Genomic DNA, 20,373 nt, shown 5'->3' with positions numbered 1-20,373 from the left:
ACTAAATAGAGTATTTCAAAAGTATGTACAACAGAACGGAGATGCTAACATAACCTGTCACAGTGCTCAGACATACCACTGTAATCGAGCCCCTTGCTCTCTACAAAGAGCAGTCTCTTTCTTTTTGCAGAAAGCCTTTTTAGCTGTTGCCAAACAGGAGAGAAGGGGAGTGGGATACCAAAACAAAACCAACCCACCCCTCCCACCCAATTTAGGATCAAATAAATATTAAATTATTTATCTGTGGAGGCATTTTTAGCATATAAAGCAGATTACAATGGCTCTGTTTGTAGTCGTCCTGGTAGAGGAAGGGATGCTCTTGTCATGTTTTCCTGCTGAAAAGAGTGTACTGGAGTGTATATGTGCATGTTAGGATGAGGGGAAACTGTACCACCTTGTCTTAATTACAAAAATCAAGGCCACAGAAATTCTTTTCTCTTTTGTCTCAAAAGAGCAGATTGCAGAATACCTTTTTTCCATGTGTTGTAAATGTTTTCATGCTTTTATCTAGATTTAGGAAGTCATTCATTCTTTCTTGGTTTTGTTTTTGAAATTAAAACTTTTGTATCTGAAGAGGTCAGAAAGGACAAGCAGACAAGCAAAGCAGCAACTGTACTCCCCTGATTTCCTTCTTTAATTTCCAAGCAGCAGGAGCAATGTCCACCAAGCAGAGGGCCCTAGGGCATTGCCACCAACCACTCCCACAGGCTCCTGCTCAGGAAAGAAGATTAAAAGGACATTGTCTACACCACCATGCATCAGAAGCTGTAATGTAATGCAGAGATTTCATTCTTATTTAGAGTGTTATGACACAAGGGAGTCTGCTTCTTCACTGTGGAAAGTGCAGTCAGAGGGTCTGAGCTCATAGATGCTACACAAAAGAAAATTCCCACTGAATTAAGTAGGGGTTTGCCTGTGAGTTCTGGAGTTACATGGGGCAGTTGCTCTTCCACATCGTCATCACCTTTTGAAGGAAGCCTTTCTTCCATGCCAGCCAAGAAACAGCCTTTAGCAGAATACCAGTTTCTCATAAGAGTCACAAATAGTTACTTTCATGAGAGGGGCTTTATTATGTAGTACCTGAAACATTTTTCTATGATGAGCATTATTGAATCATATAAAGGTGATATACAAGCTCTAACCATAGTTACAATGGGCTGCTTTTGAGTTTTCAGCTTTGTAGTTGTGTTCCTACTTCTGTGTATTAAACCCATGTTCCGCTCTCTCCTGGGTAGTGCTATATAGCTTTTATAAAGACCAAGAGCAGTCATTGAATGGGGAAGGCTTTTAAATCTGTCTGAAAGTACGCTTTGAGGAAAGAATATTTAAGGTCCAGTTCTTCAGTTTGCAGTTTTACATCATTTGAGGCCAAAATTTGTAGCTCAGAACCAAATCTCTCAAAAGTTTGAGCACTTGGATTCAAGAACTAGATTTGGCTGCCAACAGTTTTGCATGTAAAAAAATCCAGAGTATCCACTTTGATAGGAGATGATTTCTGGTTGTTTACCTCAGTGAAGGATGTGGCCAGCAATTTCTTCTATACAGCATAAATCAGCAAAAAATCTCATGCATTTAAATCTTACTTCCTGTAGAGACTGATCTAAACCCCATGAACCTTGGCATTCTCTGTGCTTTCAAAAAAGACAGTGGTGTTACTCCTGAAATGCTATAGGTGGCCTGTGACAGTGTTTTCAACAGGAACATCAAGTTGTAGTCCTAGGGTAGTGAGTGATGTTTTATTTATTTAAACCAATTCTAAATGCGTCATTGAGGAAGTAACTGAAGTGAAACCTCTGAGGAGTTACTTTAAGACAGCTTTACACAGATCTCACTAGGACACTAAAGCCCCATTGTTTGTTCAGACTGCTGTATTTAATGTGCTTCTATTAGTGTAACAGACACAATGTTGTCCATAATTCCATAACGAGTATCACATTATAGATATATGCTAAGTAAAGCACTACACTTTGATAGGAATATTAGTAGGGGGCAGTGGTGGTCAGAGAATGAACTGTAACGAGAATGGTAAGTCCTCATTCTCAGAATGCCCTCACCATGCATGTTGAGAATGGCATCTCCTGTCTTCACCAACAAAGCAAAATGCTTTTCTCCTGAAGTACTGCAGAGCCAATATTCCAGCAAAGGAGACGTGACTCTGCTGAAGCTTGCAAGGGTGCTGCTAACTAGAATGGAACCCTCCCTCAGAACCCAGGTCATTAGGTTTTATGACAAAAATCTTGATTACAGATCCTAAGCTGACTTTTAGATCCTAGAATGAGCTTCCAAGATGTATTTACTTATTTTAACTTGTAAAGGATTTTAAACCATGAAATTTGGCTGTGCCATTTCAATCACTTTGGGAGTACAGCTGCAGCTAATTAGCTTCAAAATCCTGCCCTATCTTACACACACACTCACTTTTCTGCGGTATTAATATCAGTGGAACTACTCATGTGCATAAAATAAGTGCATGCTTAAATATATGCAAAATCTGAGCTCAAAGGTCCAGAAAAGATGTTCTCAAAATGACAAGGACGCCTTAAAAAAATCATCATGGTAGGTCTGCCAGAGACAGACTCCTCTCTCTGTATGCTGTCAGCCATGATCAGAGCACAGAACAACTTTTGTAACCCAGTACACATTGCAAGTGAAAGAAACATGCAGGGCAGAGTGAAAAAAGGGGATTCAGTTGCATGCAGTCTAATTTCAAGTGTCTAATTATGGTCCTGTTTTCTTTGGCCTAAAAAACAAGAGAGAAAACAAACAAACAAACCAACCAACCAAGAACAAAAACTCACCAACTATCCAACTCCTCACCTCCCCTCACCTCCACAAACCCAAACTGCATACAGCTCAAAAAGGGCTTTAAAGTACAGGAAGTAGGGAAGGAAAAGGTCTGAATATTAGAGATCTATGTTTAATTGCCAACAGTTTCAGGGCTATGCAACACACCACTAGCAAAGCATTCAACCTGCATCATTGTTAGAGCTATGACAGCAATAAATCCCATCTAAAATGAGCAGTCAGTTAGCTTCTCTTTTTCCCTCAAACTCAGAGAGAAGTACCACTCATACCTTTATGGAAGATAGAATTGATATTGATATTCTGGCTCCCTCCTCTTTAGAGAGAAGTGAAGCACACCAGCCTCTCCAGCAAGCTGCTGCCTCTCCTCCTTAGCCCAGAGAGCTTGGTCTCACATTCCTGCCACCATTAAGGATGAGGGTACTCTACAGCTGTTGGTGGAAGAGAGCATTTTTCTGCTGTTTCTAAAAATGTTGCAAATATAGTATTCTTTACAGAAAATTCCAGGGGGATGAAAAGGCCACCAAGCTACTAGGAGATTATAAACGACACAGATACCCTCCTTAAAAACAAACAAAACCAGAAAACAAAGGAAAAAGACAAAGGTCTGCTGTGGAACTGAGGAGGTCAGAGGAGCAGGCTGCTTTATGAAGGGCGGTAGCAAGTATTCTGGGAGTTTGAATATCAAACCTGGTATCAGACTAATTGCCTGCCCTGAATGATCTCTCTGGTAGTGGTGTTTCAGCATGCAACGTACAGCCATGAAAAAATCCTCAGACTGAATCCTCTACTCCCTTGTTTTTTTTTCAGCCTTGTTTTGTCCTTTCCAGGAAAAACTATTAGTTGGTGTGTGATATGGTTACATATACAAAGATCTTTTTCCTAGCCCTTTAATTACATAGGCTTGATTACTGTGAAGGGATTTCAACGAGTTTAATGTCCTGGTACTCAAAAGGCAATGGATGCCTTTCAACAAAACAAAGCAAACAAAAACCAAGAGCTGTGCTGGAGGAGAGAAGTGCTGCTTCTGCCGAAGAGGCTCAGTTAGATACAGGAGGTGGCAGACCAGGGCGTCGAGTTTGAATGATTTTTGGCTTTGGCGAATTCTTTGGGTCCTCATCATCTTCCATGTCACTGTCACAGACATGCACTACCACACTGGGAGTGGATTCTGTTCCTGCATGCAGCTCATATTTCTCTCCTGTAAGCAGAGAAAAACAATTAGATCAAAAGATGACAGTCTGAGTAGCAGTGCATGGCACTTTTGGACTGCAGAATTCTCCTGTGCCTGGGTAGGGCAACTGAGTGCGTGCTGCTCCTAAACACATGTGCGGGCAAGCACAGCTCAACTGTAGTGGCTGTCACAACAGATTCTGGGGATCCTGTCCCCAGGGGGCAGTGACCATTGGTCTGTAAGGCATGGTAGAATACACTGGCGTCTATAATGGTGTTTTGTACCAATATAAGTGGCCAATAACACCGGGGAAAAACAAGTGCAAAGAGGAGAGAGAGAACACCTAAGTTCATGGTTAAGAAGAGGGGCTGGAACACAAACTATCAAATGTTTGGTCTGAAATCACATCACACCTCTTGGGTTGGGGCTATTCTTTTTTCTTACTGTTTTCTTTCTAGCATGGATCCCGTGCCAATTAAAGTTCACTAGATTCTGCAACTTGTCACCTCCAGACAGACCTCAACACTTGGTCCAATTGCTTCAGAAATAAAAAAATACATATATATGCTCCAGAAAGAGTTAAAGATTCAGACCTCTTTAGCTTTTCTGTCTCTACAGATGAGATTCCAGAGTACAGTCTATAAATGCTCATTAGCAAGACAAACACTGAAAGAGTACACACACACAATTCTCTAACCGTACATTCCTTAGTTAAGTCTCTCTCCAGTAAGATGGAAGATGAATATGGCTTAGGCCATACCTGCAAAAGTCTACCAGCAAACAAAGGAAAATCAGGATCAGACGTTGGATTTTCAGTCCTGTGCTCAATCTGCTGGCACAAGGTGTATTTTGGACTGCATACAAGATGTCAGTATGTTATTGCCAAACGGGTCATTTTACCTGGCGTGCAACAGTCAATATACACACAGAGCAGATTTGCACAAAGCCAGGAGCTGGGTGGTAGTTCCAAAAAGCTAGCATGCTGCTAGCTCAAACAACAGCAGTTTCTATACAGTACAAACAACAAAGAAATGATGTATGGCTGGTTATATAATTTTATATCACATCAGTCTTTGTAGGCATACTACATCAATTACCTAAGTTATTATACTAAGGTAGCCCTACATTTACACATACATTCTCCTCCTAGAGGGGTGGGTTTCAGTATTAAAATCACCAGAGGTTATGTAGAGGACATCTCAGTGGTTTTATCTCTATCTAAATCTGTCTCTGGTTTCTGTCAAGAAGCTGTAATAAGGCATTATCTACAAAAGTTGACAGAATCTTACTGTATTTAGATACTGCTCTTAATTACTGTGTCACGTTTCTGGTTACTTCAATCTTCAAGGTCACCCAGGCCTTTAGTCTTAAGTTCTCTCATTCTTGTAATCCTGGTTTCAGACCAGCTTATTCAGCCTAGAAGTTTTTAACTTTTAACTCTATTCTTCCACTATCAAGTAGATATTGATTATTAAATTGCAAGGAATTAATTTAAGACTGTAAATTCCCAGCCATGACATTTCTGGCAGGATGACTTGGTCTTTCAGAAGTGACAAACACCCATTCACAGCACTAAAAACTAGAAATCATTCCAGATAATGCATTGTTCTCCTTTGGAGCACTTGCCATTGCTCTCACCTCTAAAACCCACAAGACACGGTTAAATTAAGATAGACCTACAGTAACCACACCCACACCTGATAGCTCAGATTACATTTTTTTGAGTGCCTCAGAACCACTGCATACTGCCTGCAAAATCTTTTGGGGTATAGAAGGTGAGGTCCCAGTAGACCTATCTGACCTGTACTTTACAGTGCAGCAGCTCCTAGCAGCTCACAGGCAGAACCTAGCAGAGCTAAGTCATGTATGATGGAAGTATGATAGTAGTCCCTTCCTTGAAGCATTTGTAGCTTGCTCATGTTACTAATTTGGACTTACATTTATTAGCATCTTTGTAAGAGAGTAATTCATGAGAGAAAGGGTTGCAGGTATGGCCCCGCATTAAGCATGGGCGGTTCTGAGACTGTGCTCACATGCTATTTGTGCTGAAAAATTCTTGCTCTAAATAAGACTGGGTGGCTTGTGACTAGAGGACATGCTGCAATTTTGCCTAAAAAACAGGAGGCAACTAGTGAATAATAGCTGTAAGTCTGGCATCTTGCTGGGAGAAGTATTTTACTGCTGCGATACCATTAATGTTGACATTTAACTGCTCTATTTTTGGCAACCTTTCCTGTGAATCCAAATTGAGCAAAGCATTACAGGTCTTGCTGATAGGCTAAAGTATAAAAAGAGAAATAGCTTGGTTGTGCTGCACTGAGAAATTATATGGTTGCTCTTTGCCTATTTCCCCTGCGGGCTTCAGCTAATTTCTCAGCTATGGGCTGACGTCAATGCTGCCAACCAGCACTGAAGGCTACATTGGTCACTGTCAGCTACAAGCAGCTCTGCAGTGTTGTGCACACACAACAGCAAGCCCTTTCCTCGCACACCAGCACCGTGAAGTAAATCAGATTCGCTGCCCTCTTAAAAGGTAGTAATCCCAGTTCAAATGCCCCATTCTTTTACTGCTCAAATGCTTCCCAGAAGGACCCTCTCTGCTGAGAAAAGAACAGTGGAAATAAGTATAGATGCAAGGAAAAAATATTCAGATGCCTCTGGTACAAGTAGCTGCAGCAGCAATTAATGTCACTTTACAAATCAGAATGTGATGCACTTATAAATCAGGTTTTTAAGGCACAGAGGTATTTCTGAGCATAAATGAGCTGCAGACTCAATTCTGTACTTGTGATTATTCATGCCTGCAGAACTGTGGTTCAAACTGCAGGAAACCTGTTTATGCCTGAGCTAGAAACAGGACAACAGTGATTATAGGACTTTCATACAGCTTTATCTTGTTCCTAAATATAATTGTTTCTGGAAAATATTAAGACAATAAGTATAAAATAAAAATCCAGTAGATGCAGCCAGGTTACCCCTTCCCTTCTGCTTTTTTTCTACATTTTTTCCCTTACTCTTAAACAACACCTTCAGCATAAAAACAACATTGAGCTAAACCTGCAGCACGTAATCTACTGGAGTAATGGTTGAACCACTACAGTCAAGTTATGTTTACAAGACACAGGTTGTCCCAAGCTAAGAGTAGCAAGTCAAGTTAGCAGTTAAAGCTGACCAACTTCTGTAGTCAGTGTCACTCAAACACTTGTCCAGTAACCTCATGCTGCCATCCCTAATGCAGCCTGCTTTGCAATCTCGAGCCCTACACTGCCCCACTGCTCCCGCTTCTCCTACTTGCCTGAAGAGCTCTTACAGGCTAAACTAAAGGATTCCTGGAGGGAGGTGTCTTTTCTCCTTCAGCTGTCTTTGGGCTCTGGCTCTTAATAGCAAGTTGTTTAAATATCAGGTAAGCCGAGATGACACATATATTTGCTTAGAAAAACATCACAGAATTTGTTTTCAGAATATAATGCAGGGAAGAATTAATCTGTGGCACCTCTATCTGAAATGTTCCTAACAAGCCCCTGAAATAGCAGCAACATTCCTCTGGTTCTTTGCTTCACATCATAATAAAAAGATAGGAATTTGATGTTTCACCAACAATGGGCCAAGCAGCTTTTATGTCACTTGGCACCACCTTTTGTGACCACACACAAATCCAGAGCCTCAGGTGATGCCAAAGAACAGCACAAAAGCAACATATGGAATCTCTGAATTAAAAATACTGGTGTGTGCCTTTCTATCTCCTTGTGAATCAGTACTATGCCCTTTCCTTGATGGAGCATCTCTATGATGCTGTCCTTGCCATGTTAAACACATCATTAGCATCACTGCCTGGGAGTCCAGCGCAGAGCCACAAAGATGATTAAGGGAGTGGACCATCTTTCTGATGAGGAAAGACTGAGGGAGCTGTGACTGTTTAGCTTGGAGAGGAGGAGAGTGAGGGGTAACCTCATTAATGTTTATAAATATGTAAAGGGTAAGTGCCAGGAGGATGGAGTCAGACTCTTCTCAGTGATGCCCAATGACAGAACAAGGGGCAATAGGTGGAAGTTGAAGCACAGGTAGTTCCATGAGAACATGAGGAAGAATTTTTTTCACTGTGAGGATGACAGAACACTGGAATAGGCTGCCCAGGGGCATTCTGGAGTCTCCCTCTCCAGAGAAATTCAAGATCCGTCTGGATGCATTCCAGTGTGACCTGGTATAGGTGACCCTGCTCTGGCAGCGGGGCTGGACTGGATGAGGTCACTTCCAGCCCCTAACATTCTGTGATTCTGTGATCATAAAACCACCTTCAACCTAAACTCCCTTTATCCAAAAGCTTTACAAATATGATGCAAACAGCAGGTGGTCCTTGGTATGGCTGCATGTTTCTGCTGGAAGAGATCCAACCCATATAATACCTCTACTGTATAGATCTGCCATAAACAAACTGGAGAAACTGCTCTCTGGAAGTCCATTACTGATGTTGCAGGAGAAGGGCACCCTCCTCTCCTGGCCAACAGAGCAAAGCAGAAGGAAAGCTTTCTGTACTCAGCAGTACTCCTGTACCCAGCCCCTGGTTAAGGGAAGGGGAGGGCAGAGGCAGCTACAGAACAGAGGGGCTGTTTTCCAGAGAAGGAAATGTTCTCTGTCACCCATCTTGTCTGCCCCACTTTTAATCCTCTCTGGAACTCATATGAAGTATTCTGAATTTCCTTTGAATCACAACAAACATGAGAATTTGACAACACCCAGGCACAGAAAACTTGCTGTAGGAGACATGGTCTGAAATTCCTGTTTGTGGCATTTACTGGGCAGGGCCCTGCTTGTTCTGGCTTTTTCCTTCCCTGGGCAAGGGTGAGCCAAACCCAGGGAGGAACAGTGGCAAGAGCTATGCATCCTCTACAAGAAGCCCAGTCAGAGCATGGCAGGAACAGCTACATCTTAATTGCTCAGACACAAAAATGAAACCCTGACCCTACCCCTTCTCTGACCACCAATCATTTGCAGACTGCTGCAGGGTCTCCCTTGTGTCCCAGGAGAGTACCATTGTAGACCTAAGAGCCATCATGTGCAACACTTCAGAAAGGTGCTTTCATAACATGAAAAATATATTTTACCTGACCTAGACTTGGCCTGAGGACAATTTGGAGGTGTGAAGCCTGCTGGAATGATGGTGCTGGACTGGGAGATGCAGAGAGAACTGAAAATGGTGTAAACTTGTCTCTATGGGCTGTTGGAGATAGTGCCCAGCCTGCCCTTGTTCTCAAACTGTTCCTGAAATTGTGGAGGTGAATGCTAACTGATAGAGGGCAAAAACTGCCCTGGGGAGCATGTGGAGCAATTAAGTGCTTAGGACCCTGACATATATTGGGTATTATTTTGTAGTCCAGATCTCATCAGTGTAGCCATGACCCATGAATCACAGCCATGGGAGAAAGGCAGTTTGGGCAGTCACTGTGTGGACAGCAGGCAGGGATTGAGATTGGCAAGGGGAGGCCAGGGTGGCACCCGAGATCCTGGGGAAAGGTGCTCTGCAGAGTGCAGACTTAGAAAGTGAGGGAGTACAGAGAGGTCTGTTGAGAAAAAATTGAGGTTAATGGGTTTGAAAAAAGCAATGAGGGAAGGAGGGAAGAAATACACAGGTTGAGGGGTAGATAGGGTGGGAGTAGGGATCTTTTCTGAAAATAATACTCTAGTGCCAGAAAGATGGTGATTGTTTGTAAACTGCTGCAGAACAAACAACAGGACAAGCATAGCTGCCTTTTCTTTCGGAGGGGCAGCTCTGCTGTACATACATAGCCTAGATCTGGAGAGTCTCACCCCTCTCCATTACAAACATTTCTCATATTATTTCCTGTATTCTTCAATGAGATGAAACTCAGACCTTATAAAACATTATGGAAAAGACATGAGGGCCTAGACTAGAGAAAAGCTTGGTACATTGCAAGCATTTCTGCAGGGTAGAGCTCAGTTCAAGTCAGGCCAGGCAGAGACACAGCTGGGGCCCTGGTAGGCAAAGATCCAGCCTACCTAGTTCAGTGCAATGCCATTGTATCTTCATCAGAATTTTAAACTACTGGAAGTTCTTTTGACAGTGAAAGCGTTTTTTATTAGAGATTAATGATCACACTTCAGAAAACATTGTCGGCTGGTGGTCAGAACCAGACAGAGTCACAGTTGCTGGCTCTGACTGGCATTCTCTTCATGCCTCATTTAATGCTCAATTTCTGCATCTGCAGAAAGTGAGAATATACATCAATCAACCAGAAACTTAATTAAACATGCCATGGTCTTCCCTAAGAAGTAAATGCATCCTTACTGATCTCAATTTAATGCCAAAGGACCAAAAGATACCTTCCTTTTGTGCACAGCAAAAAGACATTTTCTCCACTGGACCAGATGGTCATTGCTGCAGCCACAGGGCTGCAAAAAATACCAAACCCCCACCTGTCCCAAAACTGACTTGGAAAAAGACAACTCACAGCAAATCTGTTAACTAGCTTCTGGCCAATTCATTTTACTCTAGAGTAAATCTCCCAGCCACTGCACCCAGGGACAATTTTAGTCTCTAATTCTGTGGCTATGATGATTATGGCAGCGTATGTGAAAAGAGGTGACCTGTATTCATGGAATGGGTAAGTAGCATGGGTCTGTGTCCAGGTGGCCTATCTCAACATTGCCCAAAAAGTGGGTCAGTAAAACTCATCTTGTACAGAGAACATAAAAGAAACTGTTCACTATCTACATGCTGAAATGACTTTTCCTGCTCCTCTAACAGATATTAATCCTAATAAAGTCAGTGTATTTATTACAAGCAAGATTCCTCACAAGTTAAAGACACAGAATTCTCTAACAGAGTTCTGTAAACAGCTGTGCCAGTGAGTATCTTTTGATAGATGATAAGCCACAGTTACATTTTTTAATTGTGTTTTTTGAATGAGAAAAACAGCTTAGCTTAGCTGAGGCTAACAGCATTAGCTGATGCACAGCAGGACGTTTTAATGATGTGATACTGAGAAATGAATTTTGGTGGGATTTGTTTTTCAATGAAATTCTAAACATAGTAAATGCACAACTGAGAACTGCAGTGCTATTTTAAATCCGCCACTGCAGTTAACTAAAATTGATCTCTCTAACAAGCGCTAAAAATAGAAAGAAGAGAGCACACAATGACTTTTCATATTGCTCCCTGCAGGCTCCTTAAACACGGCTGAATATGACCTTCACGCAAAGCTGTCCCAGAGTGTGGGACAATGAGTGATATTTCACATTCCACTGCTCTAGAACAGGAATTGATTTATTACCCTGCTAGCTAGGGAATTCGTTTACATGTTTCCATTTATAACGCTGCTGCATCAAAAGGGAAGAAAGGAGTATTTTGTTTTTCTTCTATTCAGCAGTTTAGAAGCAAAGCATAAATTCTGGAAATAGTAATATGCACTACAGTACAAAGTGTTACACCTGACAGCCCTTTTCATTGAGCTCTCCTGGTTGAAGAGACATAAACCAGGGGAATCTCCAATCATCTCCTGATATGTATTTCCCCCCATATGAAAAAGACAAAATGACCCTGCCAACCTCGTGAATCATGAAACATCTCTTTCTGCACCCCACGTGCTTCAGCTCTGGGTTACTCTGGTGCAGTTACACAAAAGCCCCAGTGATATCTACAATTGGAAGCTAATCTCAGAACAAGAAAGAGGTATTTCCAGTACAGCTGGGGAGAAAAAAATCTTTAGAAAATAAACTCTGATAAATTTTTAGGAATGCAACCTCCCAACTGTCATTAGATTGAATGTGAAGTACTTTATTTCTACAAAGGTGAATTACACCAAATTTCTAAATGGTACTACTTAGACCTGAAACTGGAATCTCTTCCATTTTGAAAATTTTAAAACAGAATGCTTTAACAGCTTTGGAAGAATAGAAGAAACCTATCTATAAAAATGACTTCAAAGAGCTATCCTGCTGGATTGGGGAATGGTAGGTCCCTCTCAACAAACTTGTTAGCCTGAGAGATTGTCTCCTCTGGTGGCTATGCAGTGATGCCTAAACTTTTGATGAGCTGTATTCTGCATCTTGGAAAGCAGTCCTGAGCAGATGTGATTTAAAGCAAAAATTCCTCAAGTTCACGCACAAGCATCTGTCCAGTCTCCACGTAAAGCCTCAGTTGTCTCATCTAAACACAAACCTAAGCACAATAAACTGTGTAAACAAGCTTTGATCTACAGTTCAATCAAATAGCACTCATGAGCTGCAGAAAGATGATATAAATCTGTGTACACACAGCCAAACTCATTCTTAAGCAAAAAGCAGTTGATATGCATCAACTTAAACCCAAAGGTTTAATGCAACTTACAGGCCTCATACCAACTTCCTCTACAGCTATTCTCTACACAGCATTTTCACATGAGGACCACAAGCTTACCTGGTCCTAGCTTAGAAACTGCATAAAGGAGGTCATAGTTGATGACAGGTGTTGCATCATCTATTGGTTGCCACCCTACAGGTGGGGAGGCTGGAGGCGAGATGAGAAACTGTTTTGCAGGCTGTGGTGGTGCCAAATGAAGCTTGTCTCCATCTGTCTCAGAGGTCTGAATCTTTAAAGCATAACAAATACATTGTTTAGTACAGGATGGATAAATGGAATGATTACTCAAATCATATACTTCTACCAAATGCCACCCAAGGGGAGTTTCTGCATCAGGCTCAGCAGAGAAGGCCTAGAGATGGTGAGAGTCAGGGGAGTGAGGGGGTTGGATAGTGGGGGTGCTGTTTTATGAGCACAGCTACAACATTTGTGCTGAACATATATGTTCTCTGAGGATAAATGTAAAGCTTTGGTATCCACAGCTGCTAGTTCAGAAATTTTTGAGGCTGAAAAGATACTGTTGTGATCTACTGGCTCCTGAACCCCCCCCAGACATTAGTCAATAAACCAGAAACTCCTGCATCAGGGCCTTATCAGTAACTTCAGAAAGGTTTCTTAAGGTTTGATTTCATTAGCTGATGTGATAAAGGCATCTATCATGTTCCTTAGTCATTTACAACTAATTGTTTTAGTTTTATTTTCATTCGAAGTTAACTAGTTTAATTCCTGTTTTTTTCTGGTATATTAAAGAAATTTCAACATCAATTATTTTATACTACATCCATGCCTAAGTAAGAACTAGCAGTCTGGGTCAGGCCCAAATAAACATACACTGCTCTAGACGCAGCACTGCTTCCACATATTCATTCTCTGGACACTATTAATAAGCTCTTTTGAGAAAGCACAGAGAGCACAGTGCAGGCTTTGCAGAAAATCAGCTTAGATATGGAGACTAATCACTAATATGCACATCTCCATTTTTCTTGTATTATCCCAAGTTTCCTGTTAACTTATTTATTGTTAGAGCAAAATGATTCTCAGATCTGCTTAGCAGCAGGTTTTAAAACCTTTCAGAAAAAAAATTAGAGTGAGATCTAGGAGATTAGGACATACAAAATAGGACTGGAGTAGACTGTCAACACAATCCATCTGTGAGATCTTCTGAATTAATCTAAACCATTAAGCATACTGTTTTTGCCCCAGCTGTAGTTTCCTGAGGTTCCATTTCTGCCTAGACTCAAAATATCCCCTAACCTGATTAGTCTGTAGAGGCCCAAAATTTAACTGTCTCTTAAGTTTGACTGGTACCTTCAAAGGATCTTGCCCTTAACCTAAGGCCTCTGAAGGACCAATCTGGCAGCTCAAAGCATACTTATATTGTTCTAAGCACTAGTGACTACACAGTAAGCCACAGTGGCCTCAGAAGCTTATTAAGGTACACTCAGAAGAGATAGTGGTCAGGCTTTCTGTAGCCTGGCTGGTGCCTATTACTCACCCAGGCTGTGGGACAACTGAGTTCTCTCACCCTTGGCCAAGAAGAATTGAAACTCCCATATGACACTTCCAACAGATGGATATAATCTCCTGTTCTTCTCCCTCTACCTTTTCCCTTTCACTTGAGTTTAGAAAATTGCTTTTAGAAAATTCAAATGTATTCACTAAGAAAAAAGGAAAAGGCATGAGGAAGCCTGACTGTGGCTTAGGGTTATGGTCAAGTAACTCAGCTCTGCTTTTTTAATGAATTCACAATACTTCACCACATTTTTTAAGGTTGGAGAGTTATCCACAGACAACAGCCAATGCTGTAAATCAGTTCTAAGCTATGTAACTTCTGTGCATTGAATAAGCAACCTGGGTCTTAAGTGGTCCTTTACATTTACTGCAGACCCGCCAGGCAGGTATAGCTCAGGCAACCTAAGGATGTCTGAGTAATTTCTTACCAGAGAAACTGGGCATGGGGGAAACCTTTAGTGCTTTTATTCAGTGTTACAGTGCAATAGTGCCATAAAAGCTGCACACTAATAAGTAGATATCAGATTTCATTACCTGTGCAAAATACAACTTTAACTTCTTCCCTCTGAACTGTGTTTCATGCAGCTCTATTCTGGCACGAGCAGCTGATTTAGGACTACTAAAATTTATCCTCACACGCCTGAAGCTTTTAAACAGCTGGAATGTCACGCAGTCATCATAGGCACGGAACAAGCCTTCAAATTTTTCCTGCAAATGAAAAAGAAATAGTGCTGAAGATTAACTTGGTGCTCTGTCACATAAGTCTGTGTTAAAGGATAATCTAAGACTTGATGACAATTGTTTATCAAGAGGGTTTCAGCCTGTGGCCTTTGGGCGTGGGTGTCCATAGTCCAATGTGGCTCTGTGAAAAGAATCTAAGGAAAGCACTGGTCTGGCAGTGCTGAACTCTGCACAATGTCTGGGGGAAGGAGTCTTCAAACTGAGAACCCAGCATCTATTGAAGTTCTTGTGGAAAAATTGCATCAGTGACTTCAGAAATGAAGCTGAAAAGGGGCATATGACTGAAAATACCAGACAACTGTGGTCTCATCTGACAAAAAACAACATTGTGCTGAATTACAAAGGAGTCAGCAAAGTCAGGCCTAATGTAACTGAGGGTTACATTCACAGCAACACTGCAGAGTCATTTTGTATTGCCTACTCTGGTTTTCTGGATGTTTTGTCATTCAAATATTTAGCACAAATAGACACTCATTGCTTGAGAGTTCCTGCAGCAACAGGGGGAAAATTAAGTAACGGGAAACAGTGACCTGTCTCAAATTAGGGGCTTTAAAATGTTTAGATATAGAACTCCCATGTTCAAAAGCACATGACACAAATACAGATATTGTAACTCCGAGAAAGAAAGATCTGAAGCATACCACATATATTGACCTAGAGACCAACAGAAATTCAAGGTACATTAGCAGTCTTTAGAGGATCAGACTCTGTAAACTATGCACACACAGAGGACTAGTTCCACATAAAATAAAACTGAAGTCCTTAAATCAATTCTGACACTTGCACAGGTCTTTTTACTCATGCAAGCATAGATTCATAAAATATTAAGACTGCACAGGAGCAGTTATAATTTAGTCTAGGTCTTTGTGTTGACTCAGATTTTCGACTATCATCCAGTGAGTCTCACATAAAGTCTCAGCATTCTAACTACTGCAACCAAGACCTCATTAGAAGACGAAGAATCAGCCAGGGCAAAGCCTCTTCTTTTAAGTGTTCTTTATCCTGAAAAAAACCCCAGCATTCGAGATGCTGCCAGCTCTGTGGTCGTCTTCTCCATAACTGATACTCCATCTCTGGCAACCTTTCAAAAGAACCTCCCTGTGGTCTATTAAGCTTTCATGATTTTCATTTCATTTTGCCTAGCCTCGCTCCTCTCTTCCTCTCACCACAGGAGATACTTTGGAGAAGTGGGGGTTAAAAAAGAGACAAGAACTCAGTGGTTTGGTTGAGAGTGAATAAAAGCATGCAGTCATCCCACAAACAGCATGATGCTGATAGGTTTGTACAGATGGGTCTACTCATACCGCCCAGCGTTCACATTACCAACATTTCACACCTGAGTTATGTTGCTTTAACTGCATTGATTACAAATTTGCAAAATTCCATTTTTCTAAGCAGGTGTCTACATCCAATGACATTTGTATAAAGAGTCAGCCCAAAGCAGCAGTCATCTCACTACTGTCCTGCTTGGAATTTTGATGCTACAACGACTTGGTCACAATGACCAAGGAAAGAGAGTTGGAGGAAAGGAGAGAGAGGGACAGGGCATGTGTAAAGTAGGACTTTGTGGCATTCAGAAATGTGCAATACTGTGTATAAGCTAAATAAAAGCTAATAGTGACTACCCAATCAAAGCTTATGTCTTTATTATGTTACCTACATTATCTATTGAAGACTTCTTCAATATAAAAAAAGAAATATCCTATTAGACAAACTTAAGTAGATATATATGACAGACATGATGGTATTTATATATACATATATATTAGATGTGATTTTTATATATATACACACACACACATATATATATATTAGATGATGATGAAGATACAATGTAGGACATATAAGCTAAAAATAAGCAGCAAGTGAACATTTTCAAGTCCCCTCTGGGACCTCTAAGTTTCCCTGCAAGACAGCAATGGAATCCTTCATCATTTTAAAAAGTACACTTCACCAACCATGGAAGAAACCATGCATGGACTTGTCTGGATGCTGGGAGGTAAGTATCTGTAACAACTGACTGAGGAAACAGATTTTTGCTGTCTGGACACAGCAGTGATTTCTTGTACAGGCCAGTCCTGTGTGCATCCCTCTTTGTGCACAGCACACACAACAACCCAGAACTTAGTTTCTGGTTAGGGACATAATGCAAAAGAAGAGAGGACAAATTTCAAATATGAGACCAAGAACAGCAAGCAGAAAGACTGTTCTGGATGCATATCTGGAGATGCACTCTCATCAGGCACAGAAAGGGATGGGAGTTTCTTTAAATAAAGCTGATTGCATACTGGACAGCAAATGTAGCAGTAAGAGAACATTAAAGTGCTATAGACTTTATTTTGCTTGCTTTTCAATTTGATACTGGTGCAGCTTTAGAGATCCAGCTTTGATAAATGCTCCTAAAAATGCCATGGGGAGGAGGGAAATCAAGGCCTCTGTTTGAGGGGTATATTAACGCAGGGCAGTCTAGCCACAGCAGGGAGACATCTACTGCACTGACCGAAACAGAAGCTCATTAAAAAGATTCATATAGCTGACTTTTTTCTACATTTTCAGCTGATAATAACAATGACCTCCACAGAGGTCATTAATCATCAACTGCAGTTAATGGCCCTCCACTGCATCTTGAGCCATACCAACTCCTCCCAGCTTGGTATTAATTCCCAGGAAACGCCATATGCCATGATAGCTATTGCCTGTGACTTCTAATGTGCGCTGAATGTACTTATCCAGATAAAAGTCTTTCAGAGTCATTCTGATCTATAAGGGAATGTATCATATACGTTTTAAAGACCTAAGCAAATTCTCTCCCTTTCAAGTTTTTGCAGATAAATTATTCAAGACTCATAATCCTCTCAATTCAGGACTTCTAAAACCCTTTTAGGATTCAGTATTTTAAAAAAGCTTTTTACAAATAAGTAGTCAAATTTTCAGAATCGTTTGAAAACTCCTGGGAAAAATCATAAAGGAACATCCAAAATTAAGCAGCAGTTTACTACTTTTACAAAGTCAAAATACAGACAGTCATGAGTCTGGGATTTCTCACATCTTCATCCATCACAAGTATGTGTCTCTAAGACCCAATTAGTGCTCTAGCAAGTGTGAGCAGCCTTCATTTGACCACTGCTGTGCAAGATCTCATTCTCCCTTGTGGCTCCATGCCCCCTCCTCATCTCACTAAGAACTCACGGGCTCCATGCCCCCTCCCCATCTCACTATTCCCTTGTGCAACGTTGGGCATCTCTCCCAAGTCACCTTACATCAACTCCCATCACCTATCATTCACCACCTCTAGCAGTTTCTAGAGTGCATGGAGTTTTTTTGTTTGTTGCTTTGGGTTTTGATTTTGTTTAACTTACAAAATTGGCACAAAGTAGAAACATACTAATTAAGCCTGCTGATCACTCAAACTTAATAGTTCTCACTTACAACAGCCAATGATGAGGACAACTAGAGTACTATCCACAGAAGAAATAAGCACTGAAGTAACAGACACAAGCTAATAACCTCAAGAGTGCAAGGGCAAAGCTGTGCATCCCTGGACTAAAACCTGTTCTGCTATTCAGCAGGAGCTTGTCTAGGAACTGAGATCTTCTAAGTCACACAATAAAAGTGATCAGTAAAATGCATCCATAAGGAGGCAAACAAAATACTAGATGTATCTGGAAAAACTGTAATGACATTATATCGAACGCTGTTGCGCCTTATTAAAAATGCAGAGTTTGCTTCCTGTATCCCAGACAGCTTAAGCAAAATGGGAATAAACTCAAGGAATGAACAACTTCATCAAGAATGAAAATGCTTGGCTTATTTAGCAAAACAATGAAAAATAAAAAGAAAGAAGGCAGCTGAGGGAAGACCTTCTCGCTCTCTGCAGCTGCCTGAAAAGAGGTTGTATTGAGGTGAGCACTAGTCTCTTCTTTCTAGTAACATGTGCTAAGAGGAGAAGAAATGGTCTCGAGTTGCACCAGGGGAGGTTTAGATTGGAGATTACAAGAACCTTCTTCACTGAAAGGGTTCTCAACCACTGGAATAGGCTCCCCAGGGAGGTGGAAGAATCCCCATCTCTGTAGATGTTTAAAAGACACAGAGATGCAATGCTAAGGGACATGATTTAACACCATATTTGGCAAAGTTAGATAATGGTTGCACTCTTAAAGATCTTTTCCAACTGAAACAATCCTGTGGTTCTATGAAAGCCTGAGAGAAAATGAGATAATCACCAGTAGTTTACCAGAAGTGTATAAAGTATACTGTATAAAAATTAGAAGACTATGTCAGCATAAAGCAAGTGGAAACAACTGACATAAATAGGTTTATGTTATACGTTAGAAAAAGTTTCAGAGTGATGATCCAGAAACTACCTCCCAATTACTGGAGCAGTGGCAAACGATTTTTTTTAAGATTGAATCTGGTTAGTTCATGTGAGGGATTATGACAAAGTATCAACACAACAAGCATTGTACATGACTGCCTGCATTAGCAAGTGAATTGGGTTCTGACACAGTAAGTCCCTGCGATTTATTTCCAAACATTTATTTGGCGAATAGCTCCGTTGGTATTGTGCTCATTCAGGACAAAAGCCAAGACCTAATTCAGATCAATGGAAGTCTTTCCACAGACATCAGTGAGCTTTGGATTAGAGCCCTAGAACTCAGAACACAAACTACATTTTATTATTCAGTGTGTTTACACTCATTATTACCCTTGTTACACACTTGATTTAGGGGATGGCTGCAATGTCAAACATTAGTCTAACCCTTTTCCCTAAAGTTTTGCAAGCAAATAAAGCACATATTTTTTTCCATTTTAATTTTTCCTATTCATTTATACAAAAAAAATAATCCAAGGAACTAATTGTATACAATAGGGAAACTGAGACATAATTTACAATTATAGAAATCCAATAAATCATTAAAGAAATAAACTCATCTCAGAGTTGAATGCTTTCTCTTTCCACATTGCCACGCTGGTTCCAACAGTGCATGTCTCTCAAGTGGCACAAGAAGATGGATGGATTTGTTGAACATATGGAGCCAGGCACTGAGGACTCTAATGGTAACAGGAACATTCTACCAACAGATTCATCTCCCACTGAGCTAGAACAGAACTAATTTTACTTCTCAGGTCAGTCTCTTCTCAGTGAAAGCACTTTCTGAAATTAATGGCATATTTTTGCAGACAGTGTCCTCTTCCAGCAGTGATAATGCTCATTGTTTCTAGTTAGTACCAAGGATTGGTGTGCAGAAAAGCTCTTGCTTATACTTGCTTCTATGGAGATCAAAGTCACTGCTAAATTGTATGTGCCATGCTGGCTGTGCAGACAGGGTTAAGCAGATGGGAGAGGTGGCCAATGAGAGATTCCATTCCAGGGATGTCATATTCAGTATAAGGCTAAGAGATCACCAGAGTCAAGCCTCTTCTTTAATGGCCAGCATCTGAGAAGGACTCTGTTTTGCCTTCGATCCCAATCCATGAATTCATGAATCCAGTTCCAATCTGCTGCTGAGCCCATTCTGAGACCTCCTTAGTGCCTGCCCACGGCTGTGACAGTGATGTCATTGCCATCAGAGGAGTGGCTTTGATATTGGGTTTTGTGTAAACAACAACTTTGGAGGCATCTGCATAGAACCTTTAGATCCTGAGTGCTGCATCCAGCTTTTGCCTTTGTTTTGTGCCAAAATCAGTCTGACAGCAGAAGTATTTGATATAATGCTTCCTGCTTACAGATTCAGTGTCTTGTTACAGAGATTTTGAGGAAGCGTAACAGACATCACACAATGTGGTA

General features: G+C 41.0%; 1 protein-coding gene across 2 annotated transcripts in view; it reads right to left on the bottom strand.

Moving 5' to 3' along the window:
* Positions 1 to 2,192: 2,192 nt before the first annotated feature.
* Positions 2,193 to 20,373, bottom strand: part of RCAN2 (regulator of calcineurin 2) — an 84,036-nt gene continuing 65,855 nt past the window's right edge. For both annotated transcript variants that reach the window (XM_009905301.2, XM_009905302.2), the window contains 3 exons: positions 14,379 to 14,552; positions 12,390 to 12,561; positions 2,193 to 4,003 (listed from right to left, as the gene is read on the bottom strand). In XM_009905301.2, coding sequence (XP_009903603.2) covers positions 3,843 to 4,003; positions 12,390 to 12,561; positions 14,379 to 14,552 — 507 coding nt within the window. In that variant the 3' untranslated portion in view covers positions 2,193 to 3,842. The remainder of the gene's footprint in view (positions 4,004 to 12,389; positions 12,562 to 14,378; positions 14,553 to 20,373) is intronic.

The sequence above is a fragment of the Dryobates pubescens genome, chromosome 3, assembly GCF_014839835.1.
Source record: "Dryobates pubescens isolate bDryPub1 chromosome 3, bDryPub1.pri, whole genome shotgun sequence".
Taxonomy (NCBI): Eukaryota; Metazoa; Chordata; class Aves; order Piciformes; family Picidae; genus Dryobates; species Dryobates pubescens.
The sequence above is the reverse complement of the archived record's forward strand: the minus strand, read 5'-3'. Positions and strand labels throughout refer to the sequence as shown.